General features: G+C 32.9%; 1 protein-coding gene across 10 annotated transcripts in view; it reads left to right on the forward strand.

Moving 5' to 3' along the window:
* CCSER1 (coiled-coil serine rich protein 1) overlaps window positions 1–25,538 on the forward strand; it is a 1,446,943-nt gene that overhangs the window by 767,072 nt on the left and 654,333 nt on the right. For 6 of the 10 annotated variants that reach the window (XM_078002679.1, XM_015138795.3, XM_078002682.1 and 3 more), the window contains one exon: window positions 4,130–4,207. In XM_078002679.1, the coding sequence (XP_077858805.1) occupies window positions 4,130–4,207 (78 nt within the window). Of the gene's footprint in view, window positions 1–4,129; window positions 4,208–20,043; window positions 21,174–25,538 lie in introns of those variants that run through there. The other 4 variants (XM_078002685.1, XM_015138796.3, XM_078002686.1 and 1 more) reach the window with 1 other exon arrangement.

Raw genomic sequence — 25,538 nt, forward strand, 5'->3', positions numbered from 1 at the left:
ATTACTTGATACAGTGCCTGGCATATAACCTACATTCTACTAATGACATCTATTATTAGTAGTAATAATTAAAGTAGTAACGCTTACAGAAGGAAAGGGAATGTGAGTACAGTTAAGTACCCTTAGTAAGTTTATATGTTTTATTAGGTTTATATATATTTATTTATGTTACTGACTTTTATTATACAAATGTCACTTATTACCTTTAATCTCAGATGAAATAAATTGGAAACTTAGAGAAGAAAAACATATTTTTAATTCATATAGCAATATTATATAACTCAAAACCTACACATATTCAGGACTCAGATTACATGGAAATTTAACAATAAATGTAAATCACAAAATCTGTCACTTTCATCTCATTTTAGTTTTACTTTTTTACATAATATGCTAGCCCTTTTTGCTTTTTCTAAGCACACATGCTTTATTAATCATAAATGTGAAAAAAATAAGGGGTGTATTTTGTCATTGCTTGGAAAGGAAACTTAAAGACAATTGGGTATTTTGTCAGGGGCATAGATTTATTTATAAAATTTATCTACTACAAATTGAGTTGTTTTAATTCTTCATTATCCCTCTGAGAGAGGTTAGAAGAAGAAATGACAATGTCTGCTTACATGGGAGAATACTGAAAGAGAGCCACCTTAAATCACATGGTGTAAATTCATTGGTGGTCAAAGCTCAGCACACTTCCACAGTTTCTCTTCTCCATATTGCTTCCTTCTGTATGGATGCATACATATATATCCCTTTGTATGTACAATATAAAGTGAAGGATGTATTTAAATAAGTTTCATCCTCATTTAGTTAAAATATTTTATGGCCTTTAATTATAAAATCAGATTTTGAAAATTGAGCTGACTCTCAAATCTTTTGACATAGCATTCTATCCTTTCTGGCATAAACTTGAGTTACCACTCTAATCTCATTCCTCACATTGTTCCTTTAATTGACTACCTTTAGGCAATTTTGAAGTAGTAGTTGTTTATGCATATCTTTGTCATGGTCTCTCTGACTTCTAAATATTTGCAAATACTATTGCCTTCTTAGGTTCCATATCACTCAGTTCCACTTCAAATTGGCTAATAGTAATTCGTTTTTCTGATGTTAGCTGGGATGTCGGTAGCTTCTACCGTTTCCATACACACACACCTCTGGCTCTCTCCGTGGTGACTATATTTTTCCTATAGAATGCTAATTGTCTTATTTTTCTGACTCACACTGGAAGTGTCTTCATAGAAAGGGATATATTTTCTTTTTTTCCCTTAGTGTTCCCTCCGCCCTAAGCAATTACCATAATATGCATTTAATAAAAAATTATAAAATCCAAATATATTCCTATCATGAAGGTGAAATTTCTCTATATTGAAATAAACTGAAGATAATTTTAATCAAGAATTTAATCATTGGCCGGGCGTGGTGGCTCACTCCTGTAATCCCGGCACTTTGGGAGGCTGAGGCAGGTGGATCACAAGGTCAGGAGATCAAGACCATCCTGGCTAACACGGTGAAACCCTGTCTCTACTAAAAGTACAAAAAAAAATTGCCAGGCATGGTGGTGGGCACCTGTAGTCCCAGCTACTTGGGAGGCTGAAGCAAGAGAATGGCGTGAACCCGGAAGGCGGAGCTTGCCGTGAGCCCAGATCACACCACTGCACTCCAGCCTGGGTGACAGAGCCAGACTCCATCTCAAAAAACAAAACAAAAAAATTAATCATTATATCAAATCAATGTGAAATTGAAAATACATGATGATACTTTATTTCTATATTTCTGATAAAATATATATATTTATGAAATTAATATAGATTTATTGCATAAGAAATCAAAACTATCTGCAATTCTACCCTCTAGTAATAGCTACTTTTGTGGTACATTTTCTGTTTAATTATCTATAAAACTCTTTTTATACATATTAAATTTATCAATCTATAAATTTCCATCTACCATTTAGAAATGCAAGAGCTCCATCAAGAATCATCTCCTGAAAGCTATATATTCTTTCTTTAATCTTCTAACTGTATGTGACAGACATTTGTCATAAACTTTTGTATGTTTACAGCCTTCAATTATGCTAGAAATATTTAATTCTTAATTATTTGTACCTAAGTCTATAGGAAACTTAGATTTTATTCTCTACATTTGAGTATGGCACACATGTGCATACCATAATAAACAATGCAAATACATCATTTGTTGTAATTAATGCCTACAAGAGGGAGTGACAATAACATTACCGGGAAACGTCTGTGTTTTGTTTAATTTCCAAAGATAACTGTTATTTGAAGTTTTTCTTCATTTGTTTGCTCTTGTTTTGGTTAGTATATTGGTTAATAAAGTTGTTTGGAACTTTATTTATCATTATTTGAATTTTCTAAGTCTTATAACTCAGACCAGTAATCCAGAAGTTACCAACACTGTCCAACTCCTATCCTCAGGATGAAAGCCCTTGAAATAGAAATGTGAGCTGTGGCATAATGGAAGCATTTGGCAGCTATTTTCCCCTGCTCTATACATTGAGTGCATAGACTCTAATTTATACACAGAAGTTTATATAATTACAGATTTGCAACAAAATTTACTTTTCACATACTTATGATTCCAATCTATCTCAAAAGTAGATAATCAAACTTTCCTAAACAACTTTTCAATGATGGACAATATTATTGCTCCTTTACCTATTACTACCTCTCCCTGTTCTTTTCTTCATCCCAATCAATATGTCTAGATAAATACAATTTGTTTTTTCTCATTTGATATTTGGTTTGGAAAATGCAGCCACATTTCTACTTATCTTTTTCAAATAATTAAAAACTTCTGCCTCAGTCATGTAACATCTTCATGCATGATCTAATCTTCAGATTTTTCTCTGACTAGCAGAACTAGATGTTTTGTGATTAGGGAAGTCAGAAGTGATGAGACATGAGTAAAACATAAAATATTTCTTTTCTATATTTCAGTAAGTTAAACTAAATTATATTTACCTAAATTATGTACGTACTTTGATAAACATCTCAGATAATCTTAAAAATACCAAGCAGCAATGAAGGAAAGTGTGAGGGAATAGGGAGGTAGGGGAAAAGGAGGAGAGGGAAGGAGAGGGAACAGGAAGGGAGGTGAGGATGGAAGAGTTTTGTGTAACTGGAATTCTTGAGAGTGAGGTTCTTGATAACTATTTTCAATCCTGGGGAAGGAAAAATTAAATCACAGTCCTTTATCATTTTCAAAAGAAAAGAAAATGATAGGCCTTCTGCTTTAAAGCAAGTGGAAAACACAATCTCATGGAATCCCACAAATTTCTTTGAAAACTGTCTGAAGTTACTTAAACTTCCTAAACTGTATGGCTTTTATTTAACACGAGTGGCATTTATAGTAAATATTTGAAGATAAAATGTGATCATGTGAGGACAACACTCTCAGCTGTGAGAGGCACTTAGTAAATACATCACGTAATAATTAAACTCAAGATCTCATTTTAAGTGACACATTCAGGAATGAGAAGGGAAGGTCCCAGAAAGAAGCACAGTCAAATTAGTTTACTCAGAAATCGTAGTTTTTCATTTGAAATATGAAATCCCAACCTCCTTCATTTATTACTTCCCTTCCCTAGTTATCACAGGGTTGGATTAGTGTCAGTCTCTTGAAGTAGACATTCCTAAATGCGTAGAGGTTTTTGGAAAGAAGAAGCATAACAAAATTAAAACAAAATGAATGGAATCCATTGGGTCATTTATTAAGAATATTTTTTTTGTTTCAAATCTAAATGCTCTGAAACTGGATCAGCAAAATAATAGTGACTAAGTTATTTTAAAAAGATAACAGGAAACAAAGCATAGGCATTTTGTCTTGGATTTAAGCACATTGTGACTCTACTGTTGAACTGTGGTTCTAACTCAGTGACACCTAGAGTAGAAGAAAAGATGCTTCAGGTGGGACAGTTGTGACCTAAAAATTAAAGCTCTAAATGTTTAAGCTAATTTTAAGAGCACTGACAGAGCAAAGCGTATGCACAGAGAAGAACATGAATTATACACTAATCAAATTTTAATAAGTGGAGAATGTTAGTATAGAAGTACACACCTCACCAACAATATGTTGTTTTTTTCTTTCTTTTTTCATTTTGCAGGGAAAAGTTCGGCATTTACAGAAGGCTTTTGCTTCAAGAGTAGATAAATCCACACAGACTGAACTACTAGGATATGATGTAAGTAGCTCTGTAAAATCATTTTTATCTTCGTTATTGGTATTCAGACCTCCACAGTTTATTTACCTCTGCGGCTGCTGTGTCCATGCATTGATTTAACAGGATTTAGCGGTGCACCATTCATCTTTTGCTCTTAAACAATCCCCAATTACCTTCTGGAACTAAAAAAGATAATTACAGGCACCAACTAGCATACCAATGTCTTATCAATTTTTTTAAACCAACAATTTTGTTACAGTCTTTTGAATTAGTGAATTTGCAGACATGTAGAAGATATGCATTAGAAAACTAGGGCAATTTATTTTTAAGAAAATATTTATTTATTAACAGTTTAATAAAGTTACTATGTTTGTAATCACCAAAGATGAAGCACATCATTTTTATATGCAGACACGTAAAAGCAAAAACAACTTTGAAGAAAAATTTAAATTTTTTTTTTAGTCCTTGGGCTTCAGTGCAGGCAGCAGAAAGTAATTTAATGGAAAGTGTTTTTCTATTAGTGCGAAATACTTGTTGAACTGTCAAAACAGGATTGTAAAACATGTTTTAATACAGTATTACATCTAGTAACATTGGATTATTTGGGAAAACATTGATATAAATACCCATTTTTTTCTTAAACACAGTTAAGAAATTTTCATTTTGACTAAGTTCATGACTTTAAACTTCCTCTTGATGAAAAAATGAAGAAAGTAATTTGATCTTGTAGCTAACATGTATGATGACCCCCTCTTCTATTTAGAAATATTTATTATTATTTTTAGCACTTTGCTGATAACTAGAAATAAAATAGAGATAATTTTAAGTTTTATGATGATGAATAATGATAAACTATATGTTTATCTGCGTGTTCTCATTATATTAAATAACAAACTTGGATGCTACTTTTGTGTTGCCGTGCAAACTATATTATTTAATGTAAAACTACTATTCTCTTTTAGGAAATAAACCAAAGCTTTGAATTACTGTACAAATTGTTTTCAAGTGTTTATACACCTCATTTTTTAAATTAAAAAGAACACTAAAAGCTATGAATTAAAAATTATTGTATTACACTTATTTTAAGATATATTTATTCTAGATATCTAAATTCTAGATCTCAATTTTGTGACTGAAATTCTTCTAGCAGTGTTGTATATTATTTAACATGTTAATTTCTAATTTTAAAAAGAAATAACTTTATGGTACTTAAAGAGGATTTACCACAAGTAATTCAATATTGGTCTTTTGTGGGGAATTTTTTCCTGTCTTAAAACTTGTTTTTTTTTGTTTGTTTGCTTGTTATTTGAGACAGAGTCTCACTCTGTTGCCCAGGCTGGAGTGCAGTGGCGCGATCTCGGCTCACTGCAACCTCTGTCTCCTGGGTTCAAGCGATTCTCCTGCCTCACCATCCCAAGTAACTGGGATTCCAAGCACCCACCACCACTGCTAGCTAATGTTTGTATTTTCAGTAGAGACAGGGTTTCATCATGTAGATCAGGTTAGTCTCGAACTCCTTACCTCAAATGATCCACACACCTCAGCCTCCAAAAGTTCTGGGATTACAGGCGTGAGCCACCACCCCCTGCCTAAAAATTTTTTAATAAAAATATTTATATGCTAGTCCTTAGGATATAAACCCAATACATGTTTTACAAATAACAATGTTTGTATCTATAAATCTACAAGACAGAGAATTAGTTAAGTATGAGTAATAAGATCATAATTTTCATTAAATCTTATTCCAATATAACATCATACAACACAGGGACTACAAGTTAAATTAGAATCCACTTACTTCGAGGCCCAAAATTTTTAAATAAGCTAACTGAATTTCAGAAAAACGAAGTCACATTTTACTACTACATGACCTTTGTTGGGAGTCTAGTCTTTTATTTAAAGTAATGTGTTCAGAAAAGGGAAAACAAATATACATTTGGATTAAAATTTTCAATTTTATTCAATTTAAAGAAGCAATGTTTGAGAAATAGAATTCTAACTTTTTAAATGACAATATAAATATAAAATGTAAGACTTTTATGTAACACCATCAATTTTATGTGACACTATTAGTAATTGCTTGTGAGAATTGGTTACTGAGGAATGAACGACACCTCTGGGGAAATGACTAATCTGTGGATAGTTATTCTAGCACCATAGTTACCAGCAGCCTCTTATGTATTTCCCTATTCATGCCTCATAATTTACTAATTTCTACAATATTTCTTATATCAAAGCCATTTAGTTCTCTAAGCATGAAAATAAAAATTTAAAACGAAGCCATGGTAATTGTTAATCCTCATTAAATCTTCATTGTTCCTAGCTTGTTTCATATGTTATAGTGATCGTTTAATGCATCTTACTGTACTGAATTAAGGTTAAAGAATAATACTTTTTTGACAATGAATCTCTAAAGAATCCCCTTCGTATGAACAAATTAAATTTCTAAAATATGCATCTAAAAACTTATGAAAGTAACTAGATGTAACTGTAATACTAAACTTTAGGGCAACTTGCATGTGAAAAACTGGGGATGGAAATACTTAAATCAAAAATAAGTAAAACACTTGCAGTATGATGAATTACATAACTGGAAATATATGATTCATAAATAGTACAATTTCTCCCATGACCAGGATATATTTTGAATATTTATTTGTAATTTTTAAAATATTTTATATGCAATAGTAATCATTTATTCTTCAATTTATGGTGTTTTGTTCTGTTTCACCCTCAGGAAATATAGTTTCACCTTATTTTAACTTTCAAAAATATTGTATACACACATGTATCTATTTATAACTTGCAAATTGTGTTTATTCAAAAACAAGAAATATCTCGTGGAAATCTTGTACATTATGGATGTTTCTTATACTCTTTTGTTTTCTTCTTAAAGCTGCCAGCATTAGCCACAAATTGTTCTTTACAGATTATTATGGACCATATTTTATTGGTATGAGCATCAGAATATATGATACTACATGTTATCATTAATATAATTTCCTTGGGAAAATAACTCTTGCTATACATTTTGCTTAAGATAAGAAATAGAATCCCCAGAAAACATTAATTATAATAAAATCTATTAAAAATTCACTGCCATGAATAAGTTTAAAGATTTGTACAATAAACTACTTTTATCCTGGACCAGATTTGTCAGGAGGCATGAAACTAATGTTAGTTTACAATGTGCTCTGACTTTTAATGCACGTGGCAAGACTTAAAAAAAAAAAAATTTCAGAGTGTCTCAGCACAGGCCTATAAACACCATAGTTTTTGTGATGAGGGAGATGGTTAAATAAATGATGAATGTGTCTTAAATAATCAATGTCAATTTAACCTCTTCCACGTTCCTCTGTCTGCACAGGCTTAGTTTATTGAAAGATCAAAGAATAATTTCTTAGGTGTCACTGTGTTATTAAAACAGGATAGAAGATGAATAGATGTAGTCAAGTAGCATTGCTGCCCATTCCAAGATTACATTGAAGGGTAGGGAAGTTTTTTATCTAATTACATCAAATGTATAAACAGATGTTTCAATATAGTATATATGCTGTCTGTAAATATTTTATAGCTTGAACTACTACAAATAGCGTTTTGATTACAATATTTGAGAGTGAATAATCAAGATATTCTAAGGATCTTATTTTCTGACAGTGAGAAATTCAGATACTTTCATTAATTTGACATCTTTATGGACAGCTTTTTTTTAACTTCCATTTTATGTCCTGAAGAAGGTTGTTTTTGAAAACGTGACTTTAAGTGTAAGTTTTCTTTTTCAGATAATGCCTGAAATTGACACAGAATATTCACAGGATTTAAAAATTTCTCTGAGCCACAAATGCACTAAAGTTTTAAATAAAGCAGTTTCTTCCTTTCATTAGCATGTGATTTACACTTATATTTAATAAGAAACCGTTTTTAGGCTTGAACTCGCAGTGTTTTCTTTAAGACTTCTGACGTTATCAGGTATTTCATTAAATATTAAATTATTAATTATTGTTAGTTTAAATATCATTAGAGGTTTCAATTTGGCTACAGAAAATGGACTGAACTGTGGTATCACATATTTTGTCTCAGTCATGTATGAATAAAGCATAAATCAGTTTATTAATGGATGCTCATACCACTGTTTGTTTTTACAAATATTTTAACACACTTTCCAAATGATGAGATTTGCTTTATAAATACAGTTTTCTACTTATACATGAGGAAAATAATATTATTTTCATCATGAATGTACACTTTGAAAAACTTTTCAATGCAATTATCTGTGTATTTCACAATCCCTGGTACTTTTCTCAGATTTAATTTTGGTGGTGCTCCTGGTGCAGTTAGTTTGCACACAGTCCTAAAAAATATGAAAATAGTTCATCATGCTGTATTCATGTTAGGAATAAGAATGATTAGTTTTTACTGTAATTGTTTTATTAGATAGAGCAGAAGTGTTTTTTGTGCTGTGCTTATATATTATGTCTGCCTATGGATTAAGCCCCATTCTAAGAATTGAATAACTATCAATTAGGCTTTCTCATCGTGCTGCTAATATACTGTAGTTTATTAAAATTTATCTTCTGCTTTTATTTATTACTTCTATCTTCTTAAATTCAGTACTTCCCCTGATCATGTATGAATGTGCTCTGGCATTTATTAGAAAAAAGTGACTCCCCCCACATGCTTCATGTATTTATATTTACTTATCTCAGATAATTCTGTTTATTTTTACAAATTAAAAAACATTTAGTTTTAAAAATTGAGTTATATATTCCAGATTTCCTTATGGACTATATTTTTTTTCCCATTACATTAAAGATAACTTTTAGATAAGAACATTGTTTAAAAACACCTATCATGTTTAAAAACATGATTATCTGCCACGAGTGCTTATTAACATTTAATGGAGTCACATCTTATCCAGTGGTAATGTTCCAAGGGCATCACTTTGAAAATTTATTCATGCTTTCATTCAAAAAATATGACTAAGTCCCCTCTAGCAGCCAGGCTCCATTTTAGGTCCTTGGAATATATCCTTTAACCAAACAAAAAAATATTCCTGCACGGAGCTTGCAATTGGTGAGGGCATACTTAAAAATCAATAAGCTAAGTAAATAAGCAAATTATATAATGCATTCAAAGGTGCTGAAAGCAATGTAAAAAATAAAAATAGCACAGAGAAAGAATAATTCTAAGTGTATAGTGGGAGGGTCAAAACTATGATCAGAAATTTTGAATAGGGCGATAGGGAGATCTGAGTTTGAGATTTGAGACTTAAAGAAGGTGAGGTGAAAATCGTGTGTAATCAAAAATTCCTTTGTGATGTGCTTCTTGAATATTCCTTGATGTCCCTTCAGTCAGTAAGAACTAAGCACTTTGTCGTTGCTGGAGCCCTAGATAAGAATAGCTTCATTTAGACGTCATGCAGCATAAAAATTATATTCTAGATCATAAAACCTAGATTCAGGCTCCATACATCAAGAGACTCACACTAGAGGAATACGGTCTACCTGAGGGAACAGCCGACTCAACTCTTCTGTATCATGCTCACCTAGCATAAGCACTGAGAAGAAATCTGGGTGAAATCAACCACACTGTATTAATTACATTTGCTTCTCCTCTTTCTGTTTGTTACTTACATTCACCCTACCCTCTTTTTTTCCCTGAACAGTATTCTTCCAGAGCAGATAGAGTTGGATTTCTATGCTTTAAATATATAATTAGACTTCATTGTATATCAGCATATCCCATTTATCAGAGGTGTGCTGGTTAAACTAAACAAATATAGAAAGCACTCAATGATTACTTGGTGGAAAAAAAATTAAAAGCTGCTATTTTTTTTATAATTCTAAAAATGTATAACAAATTAATATGCATTGTTTTATTCACAAAACATACAGGTGTGGATATTGCTATATACTATTTTTCTATATTACTTCTTTTATATCTAACAAGTATTTAAAAATTACTGTGTTATGCCTTTTAGAATGAAGTATTAAACTCAAATCAGCATAGACAACTAGTAATTTCTAAATGTAAGTGCCAACATGCAGTTGTTTTCATAGTGTTGCACTGAGTAATTCTTTTTAAAGTCATGAATATTTGCTTAGGAGCCAGATCCCCCTGGACTGATGCCAGGTCTTTAATTCTGCAGTGACTACATAGAATTAGTATCAGTGAACCGACAGCCCTTTTGTTAAGAGAATATGTGGTTGAGATCCTTATGAGGAAAACAGCAAAGCTAGATGTCATCTATGAAAGTTCTTGTAATTATAAAAATATTCATTAAGATGAAACTGCACACGAGGATGGGAAGAGAATGAGTTGTTGCTGGTCCAAGGTTGTAAAGCTTGAGTTGCAGAAGAAATAAGTTTTGAGATGATCTGCACAGCAGGGTGACTATAATTAATGATAATGTATTATGTATTTCAAAATAACTAAATTTCAAATGTCTCACTACACAAAAAGGACAAGTAATGTGATGGCTGATGTGTTAATGTGTTTGATTTAATCATTCTACATTGTATACATAGATCAGTATCAAAATATCACATTGTATGCCATTAATGTATACAATTTGTCAGTTAAAAATCATGTTAACTTAAGAAAATTTGAAAAGAGTACACACCCAGGAGGTTTTATATAGTTTAAAATAGTAATAATAAATATCATATTTTCTGAAAATTATGTTGTGGTAGTGTTGATAAAAGAGAAGAAAAATATGTATTTGTTGAATGAAAAATTTCTCTCTGTCCACTTCTACTTCCAATTCATAGATTGCTACCTTTATAGGAAATCTAAGTTTAACTTCAAATCTTTCTAATATTTTTCCTAGACAGCCTTAGGAGTTTTTTAGAATATCTAGTGTACTAAGTAGCATTATATAATAAGTCCTGGCCAGGTGCGGTAGCTCACGCCTATAATCCCAGCACTTTGGGAGTCCCAGGCGGGCAGATTACGAGGTCAGGAGATCGAGGCCATCCTGGCTGACACGGTGAAACCCCGTCTCTACTAAAAATTAAAAAAAAAAAAAAAAAAAAAAAATTAGCTGGCGTAGGTGGTGCACGCCTGTAGTCCCAGCTACTCGGAAGGCTGAGGCAGGAGAATGGTGTGAGACAGGGGAAGTGGAGCTTGCAGTGAGCCGAGATCGCGCCACTGCACTCCAGCCTGCAAGACAGAGAGAGACACTCCGTCTCAAAAAAAAAAAAAAAAAGAAAAGAAAAAGAAAAAAAAAAGAAGTCCTTTCAGAAAGAGTTTTTACCACCCCTTGGAAGGAAACACCAAGTATAAGCTTGAAGTATCTCTCATTGTCTATTTACAATGCATCAATCAATTGCTGCTAATTATTATAATTTGTATGAAGTTAAGTTCTATGACTTTGTTCAGGTGCTTTTTTGAAGTAAATTTTTGTGGACTTCTATTAATTTATTTCTATCAAAAACATTGCTTTCCTTTGATGTGGTCTACAGTCAGGAAAAATTTGCAAAAGGAAATGTATCTTTATTTTATATATATACATATACACACACATATGACATACCTATATACATACATGATGTATATGTACATATATTGGCATACATAAATGTCCTTGAAAAAAATATATATATATATATCCTTGACATAGATTTGAAATATATATATATTCTTGGAATATATCTTATATCCTTGAAATGTATCTCCTTGCAATATGTCAATGAAATATATATCTGTACATATGCACACACCAAAATGTTATGTATTAATACACACACGCATGCACATGTATACACACACACACAAATAAGACATAGGTAAAAAAAAAAAAAGTTTGCTTTTGTTTGATGTATTATTCCCATCATAGAAGTTAGAATTAGATGCATTCTTTAATTTTTCTGTGTATATAATAAGAATTACTGAGTATCATATCTTACATTAACACAATGTTTAAAATGATTATTTGAATTTTAATATGATTAAATTGAATTTATATAACTGTTAGCTAGGAATATTTGCTGTCCATTTTATTATACTTGGTACATATTAATATAAAGATAATTTCTTTTTAAGGTAGTAATCAAATTAACTCTCAAAAACACTAATTCTTTACTCGCGGAAATCATAAACCCATATACCTTCTAATGAAATAATGATAACATTTTTTTCCGTAACATAGATGATTGTATTTTGGTTTTCACAGTACACTAGCTCATGACTTTTCTGTTTTGTCTTGGTTGAGCTTTTGTTTCACTAGGCTATCAGATTTCGTTAAGTTACTTAATTTTTCCCTCAATTTTCTCATGAGATCTGCTATTCCCTTTGACAACTCTACTTGTACTTGATTTAGATGCACAAAAATGGATAATATGTACCAAGAGCATTAGTCCTCATAGTGGTCTTTGTCCATCAAAATGTTTTTCAGCCACCTGATCCATGCTTTGGGATTTGAGAATAGCTAGCTTCTACCTTTTGCCAGTGAAATAACTAATATTGATTTGAGAGGAAAAAAGTCATTGAAATGTTTATATTAATAGTGTTTCAAAATAAAACTGTAAAGGGATTTTTAACTTGTAAAAAGCCACAGAGAGATAAAGGGAAAAAAAAATCCATAAATGTTTGGCTTAATAACAACAAAAGAACAGGGATTTTCAGAATATTACATTAGAAAGTTTCCTAAAAGAGAGCCACGTGTAGCATTAACTTTATGCTCTGTAAAATAAGAACCCCAGGAAATTTTCCTCTTTTTTGACGCCACATTGTTAAGACGGTAATTAGGATTTTAAATTTATAAAGTTGATCTATTATAGAGAAAATTTATACCAAAAAGAATGTCATTTGCATTTCAGAGTAGTTAAAGAATCAAAGTTCTATACATACCAGAATTATTTCAGGTTTGCCATTATTTTATAAGTTTTGTGGTTATAAATGGATTTATATATTTGAATTTAAACTATCACATAAGAGGATATTTATTTAAAGTGTGGTCTAATGTAGAGTAACTTTCAGCGAGAAAAGTAGTTAAACAGGTTTAGCATTTTGTTGTATTGGAAAAGTATACCCTAAATATGAATGAATTATTCATAAGCCTAAGAAAGTGCTAATATAGAATGAAAAGTATTATGTTTTTAAGTTTTGGGGGTTATAAGAAATACTTAGAGCCGGGCGCAGTGACTCACGCCTTTAATCACAGCACTTTGGTGGCCAAGGTGGGCAGATCACCTGAAGTCAGGAGTTCAAGACCAGCCTGGCTAACATGGTGAAATCCCTTCTCTACTAAAACTATAAAAATTAGCCAGGCATTGTTGCGGACAACTGTAATTCCATCTATTCAGGAAGCTGAGGCAGGGGAATAGCTTGAACCCGAGAGGCAGAGGTTGCAGTGAGCCAAGATTGTGGCACTCCATGCTGGGCGACAGAGCAAGACTCTGTCTCCAAAAAAAAAAAAAGAAAGAAAGAAGCAATGTTGTTCCAAAAATGTTACCTAGAAGTGTTTTTTGTTTGTTTGTTTGTTTGTTTTGGAACCGAATCTTGCTCTGTCGCCCAGCCTGGAGTGCTGTGGCGCGATCTCAGCTCACAGCAAGCTCCGCCTCCCAGGTTCGCGCCATTCTCCTGCCTCAACCTCCCGAGTAGCTGGGACCACAGGCACCCGCCACCATGCCAGGCTAATTTTTTCATATTTTTAGTAGAAACGGGGTTTCACGGTGTTAGCCAGGATGGCTAATCTCCTGACCTCATGATCCACCCGCCTCAACCTCCCAAAGTGCTGGGATTACAGGCATGAGCCACCGTGCCCAGCCGAAGTGTTTTTTTTTTTTTTTTTTTTTTAATTTATCAAAAAGATGCTACCGACCCTAAATGAGTCTGAAAAGATTAACTTTTCTTTGCAGGAGTATCAGTAATATGATACAATCATACGTCATAAAATACAAAACTAAAAAGAATTTATGTAATTCATAAAAATGTAAAAAATACTTGGTGTGAGTGTATTATTTTATATACTTTTGAAAGTTTTTTTTTTCCTCCACTTTGGTTTTAGTATGTTAAAATGATCATATAAGTGCTGGATTATCTATAAATATATTACAAGTACATAAACATATATGTCTTCATATATGTTTTTGGCATGTGAAATAGATCCATATTATTTTCCTGTAATATTAATGAATGAATTTTACTATTGATAATTTAAAGGACTGAATATCATTAAATCACATTAATATTTTAAACATTTTTTACATTTTGTTTTAAATTTTCTCCTACTAAAGAATAGCAATGGCACATACTCTCCGGAAGAGGATTTTGAAAACTCTAATAGCATTATGTGTGGTCTTATCCTATACCTAGCAATGCTATCTCTAGAAATTTAACCTGAACATACACTTTCATATGTGCCAAACAATATTTTCATAAGGTTTTCTTTATGATCATTTTGTGTAACAGTTAAAGATGAAAAACAACACACATAACAATAGGGGGCTATTTGATAATGGCTTATCATCAAATGAGTTACAGTATAAGGACAAATACAAGTGCAAAAAATCTAAAACTTCAATCAGAAGTAAAATTATATTACTATTGTTGTAATACTTGGGAAGTTATTTGTGTGTTATAATATTTAACAGCTAAATCTAATGTTTCTAGCATCCAAGTTATTTCAGGATAAGAGAAAATAAACATAACTATGATAATATAAGATAAAGGAAAGAACCTGGTAATGTTATATTCAAATGTAAAGTGTCAATATAAACTTACTATTTGTTAATTGAAGAATATTTTCTTGTTTTGCCCACTGAAAAAGTATAAACCTTTCAAGCTTATAGGCTTAACTTTCAGTAGTCAGGAAACAGAGGAGGTGGGTGAATAAGTTAAACAATACCATCAGTCAACAATCAGACAAAATCCAAATGGGCAGTATTCTACAAGACAACTCATATGGTATCCTTAAAAAAGAAGATGCTATTAAAAATTGGGGGACTATCTGCCAGGCTTGGTGGCTCACGCCTGTAATCCCAGCACTTTGGGAGGCTGAGGCGGGTGGATCATGTGAGGTTGGGAGTTCTAGACCAGCCTGACCAACATGGAGAAACCCCATCTCTACTAATAATACAAAATTAGCTGGACATAGTGGCACAAGCCTGTAATCCCAGCAACTCAGGAGACTGAGGCTGGAGAATCGCTTGAACCCGGGAGGTGGAGGTTGCAGTGAGCCAACATTGTGCCATTGCACTCCAGCCTGGGCAACACGACCAAAACTCTGTCTCACACACACACACACACACACACACACACACACACACACACACACAAAATTAGGGGACTATCTTGATTAAAGAAACTAAACAGACATAACATGTGAAATGCATATATATGTGTGTGTGTATATGTGTGTGTATATATATTTGGGTATGTATATGTGTGTGTGTGTGTACATATATACACACACAGACACACACACACATATATATAGTGAATAACTAGAGAGAGGGAGAGAAGACCAAAAGCAGCTATGGCAACTCTTTTTTTTTTTTTTTTGAGACGGAATCTCGCTCTGTCGCCCAGGCTGGAGTGCAGTGGCCGGGTCTCAGCTCACTGCAACCTCCGCCTCCCGGGTTCACGCCATTCTCCTGCCTCAGCCTCCTGAGTAGCTGGGACTACCGGCGCCCACCACCTCGCCCGGATAGTTTTTTGTATTTTTCAGTAGAGACGGGGTTTCCCCATGTTAGCCAGGATGGTCTCGATCTCCTGACCTCGTGATCTGCCCGTCTTGGCCTCCCAAAGTGCTGGGATTACAGGCTTGAACCACCGCGTCCGGCCAGCAACTCTTAATTACTGAATCTAGGTGCCATGATTTCAATGTTCATCTCCTCCAAATCTCATGCTGAAATTTGATTCTCAATTGGAGATGGGGCTTAATGGGAGAATAGGGCATGTTTGGGTCATGAGAGAGATCTCTCATTAATAGATAAATAGATTAATAGATTAATGCCCACCCTTGGGGTGAGTGAGTTCCTGAGAGAGCAATCACCTCCCCACTGTCTCTCCTGCTTCCTCTCGGGTAGCAAGTGTCATGTCTGCACATACCAGCTCCCCTTCCATTTCTGCCACGAGTGGAAGTAGGCTGAGACTTTCACCGGATGCCCAGTCTTCCAGCTTGCATAATCCTGAGCCAAATAAACGTTTTTAAAAAATAAATAAATTACCCAGTCTCAGGTGTTAGAGCAATGCAAAATGGACTAAGATAAGACGTGAAGGCTATGCAGGTGTTAATAGTACAAGTCTGAATGTGGCACATATACACCATGGAATACTATGCAGCCATAAAAAAGGATGAGTTTATGTCCTTTGTAGGGACATGGATGCAGCTGGAAACCATCATTCTCAGCAAACTATCGCAAGAATAGAAAACCAAACACAGCATGTTCTCACTCATAGGTGGGAACTGAACAATGAGATCACTTGGACTCAGGAAGGGGAACATCACACACCAGGGCCTACTATGGGGAGGGGGTGAGGGGGGAGGGATTGCATTGGGAGTTATACCTGATGTAAATGGCGAGTTGATGGGTGCTGATGAGTTGATGGGTGCAGCACACCAACATGGCACAAGTATACATATGTAACAAACCTGCATGTTATGCACATGTACCCTAGAACTTAAAGTATAATAATTAAAAAAACAGAAAAAAGAATATTGCAAGTCTGTTTTTCTGTATCTTAAAAGTTTTCTCAATAAAGGGAATAGTTTCCCAGCTTAAAAATACACAAAAATATTTAAATGGCATTATAGTAAGATATAATGTATGGCCAGGACTAAATTGGGATGGGCAGTCCAGCAGTAACATGTATTTGAGGTACATCTGAAGAAATTTGATCAAGGATTGCTATTAGATATGATGAAAACTTCTTTACATGAACAGTTAGAGGTTACTACTGGGGAAAAAGGCAAGCAAAATGAAAAACAGAGTGTACTATGCAGTTCTCTTTTTAATTAAAAAAATAGAAATAAATGGAAATGAATCCAGAAAGCTTGGTATAGTGGCGATCTCTGGTTTGTAGGAATGTACCATTTTATTTCCTTATTTTTGTTTATCTCTTTTTGTAACTTTTTGCAATGAACATATGTATTTTTATAATAATAAAATGTACTTTCAAAGTAGAAATACATTATTTAAAAAAGAAAGCTCATCACTACAAACTTGAATATGAAATTATTTGCACAATGTATTTACTTTCTATTCAAGACCTACTTTCTTACAAAATAAAGTAACTTGGAAAATTTTGTGGAAACAATTAAATGACAATTTTGTTTCTAAAATGTAGTTATTAAAAATGAATGTTAAATATTGCAGAATTTTTTCTTTCTAATTTGACAATATATTGAATGCATTATACCTTAAAGCCCAAGAAGATTAATCTATTTTGTAGCTGATTTTCCTAGTTTATAATATCCCCAGAGTGGTAAATCATAAAAAAGAATCTTTCAAATTATTATTTTCACTATAATGTAGTCACAGGAAGCCATTTGTTCTCATTAGGTGAACTTTACTATTTCTTTGCAGTTGTCTTCATGTTCTACTTGCTCAAAATGACACAGATATATTAAAGGTTTTTTTGTCCCCTTCACATTACAAATATTAGAGTATTAAAACTTTTGTGGAAAGAGAAATGTTAGTATCATATATTTTCATTACATGTGTGTCTCTGAACATATTCAGGCTATTATGGTATTTTTCCCTTCATTTTACTATTTTAAAATTAAAAAGTGGATCTGGGTTAGATTTTCATTAAGCATATGAATGTTAGGAGCCTTAAATTACACAGAATTTAGATTTCTAAAATGGAAATCTTATTAAAATTCTGTTCCATTAAAATGGAACAGAATTCCAGATTTCTAAAATGTATAAAATAACATATAAAAATATATTCTCTCTGTCTTTCACATTCACTCAACTAGTATTTGTGTAATAAATACTGAATGTCAGGCATCTTCTTAATGTTTAATCCTTAGTCTTAAAGATTTTGTGGACTTTTTTTTTAAGAAAATGGCTGGCAATACCATATTTGCATCTGTGTGTAACACACATTTATAGTCCTGATGTTCCTTGTATTACCCCATCATTTACAAACAGTTACACATAAAAGAACAAAAGAGAGAAAGAGATATTCCAGACGCTGAGATTGTAGCAGTGAACACCAAGCAGACACAACCAGACAAGTTTTTTGTCTTCATAAACCTCATATTCTAGTCAATGAAGACAGGCAGTAAACTAAAAACCAAAGATGTAAACAAGAGAATTTCACACTGTGTTAAGGGCATAAAGGAGATAAACAGAAAGATGAGATTAAGAGAAACTAAGTGAAGGGAAGGAGCTACTGTCTAGAAAAGAGCCATCAGGGAAGATGGTTCTGCCAATGTTGCATTTGAGCTGGAACTCGAGTGATGGGTCACTGTTCACAGAACCAGGACAAGCATGGTGACAGGGAAAATCATACTGCCAAAAACATTCAACTCTCAATCCTGCTGAGTGCTTCAGGATTTCCTCATATTGCTTTTGGTCTTGTCATGTTACATTTAGTCTCTATGCATTCTACTCTACGTAACACCACAGATACATTTTCCAAAAATAAAAAATAAATGCAAACACACAGCTTACGTTGTGTTGTATTTCTAATTTGAAACACACATACACACACACACACACACATACACACACTCTCTGAATGGCTTAATAAGGCATGTAGGATAGAATCCACACTCCCCAAACCAGCATCCACGGCTGCTAAAATTGTACCCTTCCCTATTTATGCAGTTTGAACACCTACTGTTTTCAAACTAAAACTTTTTATTCCATCAACACTGATTCATTATAAACCGTTAATCATTTTCTAAGTTTTTAGATTTTGTTTCATTTTTGGTTTATTTTTAACCATTTCATCGGGAATACCTCTGCCCCACAATATATCTCTATTTTAAGCCAATCTCCAATTTCATATCCTTGATTGGATAATGCAAACAAGGAATGATTTCTCTTTCTGTAGAACTCCTTCAGCAGTTATCAGTTCTATTTAACCTACCTTCATTTTACAGTTACCAGTCCTATATAATGTTGCCAGTTTCCTATATTAGCATGTATATGTTGTATTTATTATAACTTACCATCTCTGTAGTATGGCTCATCCTTTCCTATATTCATTTATATCACTCTAACTAAATTTTTACACTCCTGGGAGCAGATATCACATTCTATGCTTCTTGCAATTTATACTTCTTTTCATATATAGTACCAGCACAAAATGAAGTCTCCTTTTGTAAAAAGGGTGAAATATTTTGAAATGTCTTATATTTCTTATTACTTAAAATTGCAATAAAGTTTAGAGATTAAAATATAATAATAAGATAATAATTGTTGCAGATTAACAAAATTCTGTTGAAGCTTTGTGTTTAGTACTTTGGATGGTGACTACGGGTTACAAAAATACCAGGACAGCCACATGAGACTTACATAGTGCTTAATTATTTCATTTTCTTGCAGTTTTCTTTAAGATGGAGGAATACATAAAGAAAAACAGTTTATTAAAACTTGTTTTTGTACTCCAATTATAAAACCAAGGAAATGAAAATATTTGCTAATTAATCTTTCCTCTTTAATCTCATGTTTGGTAATAGAGCATATTTAATTGGAAGTTGGGAGCCTATATGCATTACTAATATATTTGTTATAAATGTTAAGAGCAATTTTTGATTGAGAAAATCATAAATAGAACCGTTTTATGTTGGTCTGTGTTTGTTAAAAGTCTGTGAACATTTTAAATATTCATATTAAGTAAAATTTCATTTTATTTTATTGATTTCATTCATTTCTTTTTGTTTTCTTCTTTTCAAGGCCCTGTGGAATCCTACATGCACTGAAGGTTTATTTAAACCAGTACTTATTTCAACTTAGGTTAAATCATTATTTGACAATAAGAAATGCATCACTAATCTATGACATGTAAAATATTGAGTAAAAACAATGTTTTCATCATTTCATATTTTAAGTATGTAATATAGAAGTATTTTCAGTTCAATTCACAATTTTTGCATTTGCAAAAATCATATAAAATATTGATGAAGATTCAACTAAACATATTTCTGCTTTATTCTCATTATATTTTTAAATCAAAAATAGATTTTGTTTAAAAATTCTTTCTATATGCAAATATTCTAAGATGTAATATTCCACTTGGCAGTAAGTATTTTTTGTTCACTCTTCTCATCCATGTCATTGTTCTCCCTGGTTATAGTCTTAATTTAATTTCATCACATATTCTATGTAAATTAGATAAGTTTGAAAATAATGCCTTTAGTGTCTTCCATCTTAGTAGGACATTTCCTACTGAAGAACAAAATGATCTACAATCTGTTTTCCCTCGCATCAAGATCAAAAGATGAAAGCAATATGTCTTTAATTAGAATAAATAATGAAGAGTCTTATTCTAACTACAGAAAATGTAACACCTGTTTAGATTACTAAATAGTTGAAGATGATTTATTGGAAGATAACCTCATATTAAAGGGAGTCTCCTGAATGTATCCGAAAAGGGTATCTGTGGCCTAGACATGACATTGTTTCCTTATTTCTGTGTGTCTCTGTCTGTTGCCTTTGTGTAACAGGTCACTTTAATTATCAAGTGACCAGGTGGCTACAAGGCACTCCTGAATGTTGCAGTTTACTGCAAGGATAGGTGACAGAGATAGACAGCCCAAAAGAATGGCTCAATGTTGTGGTCAGGGTTCAGGGCAATAGAAAAGTCATAGAGCCAAGAAGAAGAAAGCAGGTTTTACTGAGAGTTCTCCGTGTCGTGCAAACAGACAATGAAGTAATCATGGTTAATGATGGTAACCTTTATAAATATGTTATAAAATTAATTAAATTATTTCAATCATTATGTAACATAATATTATGAATCGTAAATGCTGGGTTTAAAACATGGTATTAAAATAAAAACTATAAATATATTTATTTACACAAAATAGTGTATTTGCCCTTGTTTGTTTTGCCTTTTAAAACACCCTCTGTGATCTAAAATACAAAAACATTTGTTTGTTTTTCTAACAGTTTTCTAGAGTTCCTTCTTTTATCCTATTCTTATCTCTTTCTTTTTGTTGTCTTATTTTATATTTGAAACCTTTAAATGCAGATAATGTAAAACTCCATTCTCTTAAATTAAAGCACTCCCCTGGTAAAGATTTTTATCTACATGAATGGTCAATACTGTATCATCTTGAAGAAGCAAGAATTCAATTGAAGATCTTTTGACCAGGCTACCAAGACAAAATAATTTGTATTAGCAAGTGAAGTAAGTCAATAAAGAAAGGTACATTTTTTCCTCAAAAGCAATTTAGCTGAAGCTTTAACTACAGAAAAGAAAAGGTCACCTGTTTCAAATGGTACAATTTTATAATTTATTTTTAATACCAGCAAAACACTATTTTTCTTTCCTCCCTCCCTCCTTCCTTCCCTCCCTCCCCTCCCTCTCTCCTTAATTCCCTCCCTCCCCTCCCTCCCTCCCTCCCTCCCTTCCTTCCTTCCTTCCCCCTCCCTTCCCCTCCTTTTTCATTTTATTCCTTCCTTGTAACTGAATCAATTCTAAATATACATCAGTAAACATGTTTAAACATCAATAATTTTATTTTCAAGGGGAAATATTTTCAGACTTTCTCACAGTGTTCATTACATAATTTGTCCATTAGACTCTTAAAGTGTTTTGTATAAATATTTATTTGATTACATTAAAAGTGAAATTTAAATAGGGATTTTTGGGGATGTTGTTTTCGTTTTTAGAAAAATGCGTGAGAACTGTTGTAATTTTTGTGCTATGTTCCAACGTGTAACAAAATTATGGTTGATAATTATTTCCCAAAGGAGGGACAAGAGACATCAGTATTTATTGATCAAAGGAACATTATTTTCTACTATTATGCCAGCATGTTTGTCCAAAATGTTCTCACAATCATTAATTCAAAATATAAGATTGAGCAAACTTGTCATCATCTTTCAAATAAAGGAACTCAAATTTGAAGAAGTCGAGTAACTTTCTCAAATTCATATAACTTTTCTAACAAAAGACAAAGACATAGATTGTTCTCATGTGCTCCACATCAAAAGTCAGGGTTTTGTTTTGTTTTCCTGATTCCAAAATGCTGGTGGGTTGTAGAATTGCAGAATTAAATACAATGTATGCATTGATTACATATGCAAATATATAATTGTGTATTATGTATATATTATATTATTAAGCTTGAATTTTGAAGTACTCTTTATGAACTAGGGATAATTGCAATGGTAAACATTTACTTTGTGAATGCTACCTACTATGCGTAAGGTGTGAAATGTATGAGTTAAGGGAAATATTTTATAAGAGTGAGAATTATTTATACAAATATAGAGAAATGCATGGAAGGAAAGCCCCGGACCCTTTAGCTAGGTACTTCAATGACTATGAACATATTTATGTTTTAAATCATTCTGACAATTTAATTTGACTTACCAAGTTTTAGAATGTAGGCACTTATCATTATCTGTTAAGTTCATTACATATAGCTATGTTTTAAATGATTTTTTAATGAAGACCCTAAAGTAATATGTTATTATATGCATACGTTACTATATGATATCCATATGATTTTATTGTGACACATGATTTTATTGTGACACACATAAAAACTTCCTTAGTTTTCCTTAGTTACCTAAATTTAATATTGTTTTAAATATTTATTTCATTATAAAACAAAATGCACTTTCTTTTTCATATCTAACTTGCAACTAGAAGCAGAAATGTCCAAATTTAACAAGGAGATGCTTTTCATGTTGTATTTTGAGCTTACTTCTCCTTATAGTACTCTCCAAATACAGTTATATACTATTTTAAGTTTTTCATATGTAATCACTCTCTCTAAAACAAATCTCTATCTTACTTGGTGATTTTTTGGGTAATCACCAGTATTGTATGCTGGCACCTTGAAAAGGAAACAATAACACTAACTTATTTTCAAACACATCAATTTCATTTGCTATATTTACTTGAAACAAGTCTACATGTCAATGAATAGATTGATGTGTATATTCCCCTTTGGGGGAAAGAAAAAGAAAAACTATTCTTTCTTGGTGTTAATAAGCATTAAGAGTTGTTAGAATTTTTTTTTTTTTTTTTTAAGACAAGATCTGGCTCTGTCTCCCAGGCTGCAGTGCGAGTGGTGCGATCTTGACCCTGCAACCTCTGCCTCTCGGGCTCAAGCCATCCTCTGACCTCAGCCTCCCAAGTAGCTGGGACTAGAGGCACACACCATCATACCCGGCTCATTTTTTGTATTGTTTTTGTGGAGATGGGGTTTCACCACGTTGCCTAGGCTGGTCTTAAACTTGTGAGCTCAAGCGATCCACCCACCTTGGCCTCCCAAAGTGCTGGGATTACAGGTGTGAGCCACAATTCCCAGCTGGGAAATATCCTGTCTTCTAAATGACATCTGTTGGATATCTGAATTTGCATAATGGAGAAGAATATGATAGGCTATAAAATGGGGGGAGGAAGAAATACATAAGCATGTTATTTTATCTTTTACACCAAATCGTACTTTTTGAATCTATGCATTGGTTCTCTCTTGCCTCTCTGGTGTGAAACCTTTTTTTTTTTTTTTTTTTTTTTTTCTGTTTTCATCTTTGATTTTTGTGTGGGGATACACATACAAGAAATTGATGAACAAGAGTCTCAAATGATAAAATATTTTCTGGCTACTTTCTTACTATCTGAAAGCTGTTTGCCTCCTTAAGTTGTAAAATTGTGGTCACGTTATATATGGGTACACACACACTTATATAGGAAAGGAGGGTTTCCTCATTTAAAAGCTGTCTAAAAAGAAAAAAAAGAAAGAAACTTGATACGGAGGAGAAAATATATAGGTAGCATAAGTATTCTTTGTGCAGAAGAACAAGTTTCCTGACTCCCAGAAAGAAAAATGGCAGGTGAAGGCCAATTTGATCCTGATGGAGAAAAGCAATTATTGCAGTAAGGGTAAAAAGATTGCTTCTTCCCTCTAAGATATAGTTTAGATTTTTTAACTTTCCTTAAAAAATTATATATATATAATTAAATATATATGATATATAGTTATGATATATAGTTATTATATATAACATATATTATATGATATATAATTATTATATATAACATATATTATATGATATATATATAATTAAATATGTGATATATAAAATAAATATAATATAAATTTTAAATTATTTTCATATGTATGAAATATATTCATATATATGAATGTATATATTTCATATACATATATAGTAAAGGAAGTATTCTCTCACCCCTGTGAGGAAGAATAGCTAGTAACTGAAACTTTGATGAACAGCCTGGAAGGTATATGTGCTAATAAATTTTGAATGTAATGGTTGGGGAGAGTGAATGAATGTCATGCCTTCATGCTCAGGCTTTTCAGAAAACTTTCTTCATAATGAGACTGGCAAGATTTCCAACCTCAGAAGAAATTTCTGTGTACATTTTCACTAAATATAACAGTAAGCTTGAAGGAACAAGTAACTTTGGCAAGAAATATGCTACACAGATTTTAATTTTGTTTACCTCATGGTTCATATATATATATATATATTTTTTTTTTTTTTTTGAGACGGAGTCTCTCTCTGTCGCCCAGGCTGGAGTGCAGTGGCCGGATCTCAGCTCACTGCAAGCTCTGCCTCCCGGGTTCACGCCATTCTCCAGCCTCAGCCTCCCGAGTAGCTGGGACTACAGGCGCCCGCCACCTCGCCTGGCTAGTTTTTTGTATTTTTTAGTAGAGACGGGGTTTCACCATGTTAGCTAGGATGGTGTCGATCTCCTGACCTCGTGATCCGCCCGTCTTGGCCTCCCAAAGTGCTGGGATTACAGGCTTGAGCCACCGCGCCCGGCCGGTTCATATATTTCTTAAAAAGTTATCGTGTTCATATAGATTTAGAGTTCAATTTATATTTCTAGTACAATTTTTATAGAATGTTATTTTGTGATTTATCCATTTTGAGATAATGATCATCTGACAGCCATTCGGTTGTAGCCACATGGATTTTAAGAAAAAGATCCTGAAAAGTAATGACTAACCTCTTGAAAACTACCTGATCCATTTCAGTAATGCCTATGCAACATGAGGAAAACTTTACACAATGTACTAATAAATATGTACTCTAAAAGAGAGAGAGACAGGAGGCAGAGACAGAAAGAGGGGGGCAGATCTTGTTCTATCACCCAGGCTGGAGTGCAGTGGTGCGATCATGGCTCACTGCAGCCTCAACCTCCTGGGCTCAAGTGATCCTCCTGCCTCAGCTTCCCGAGTAGG

This window comes from Macaca mulatta, chromosome 5 (genome assembly GCF_049350105.2).
Source record: "Macaca mulatta isolate MMU2019108-1 chromosome 5, T2T-MMU8v2.0, whole genome shotgun sequence".
In the NCBI taxonomy this organism is placed as follows: domain Eukaryota; kingdom Metazoa; phylum Chordata; class Mammalia; order Primates; family Cercopithecidae; genus Macaca; species Macaca mulatta.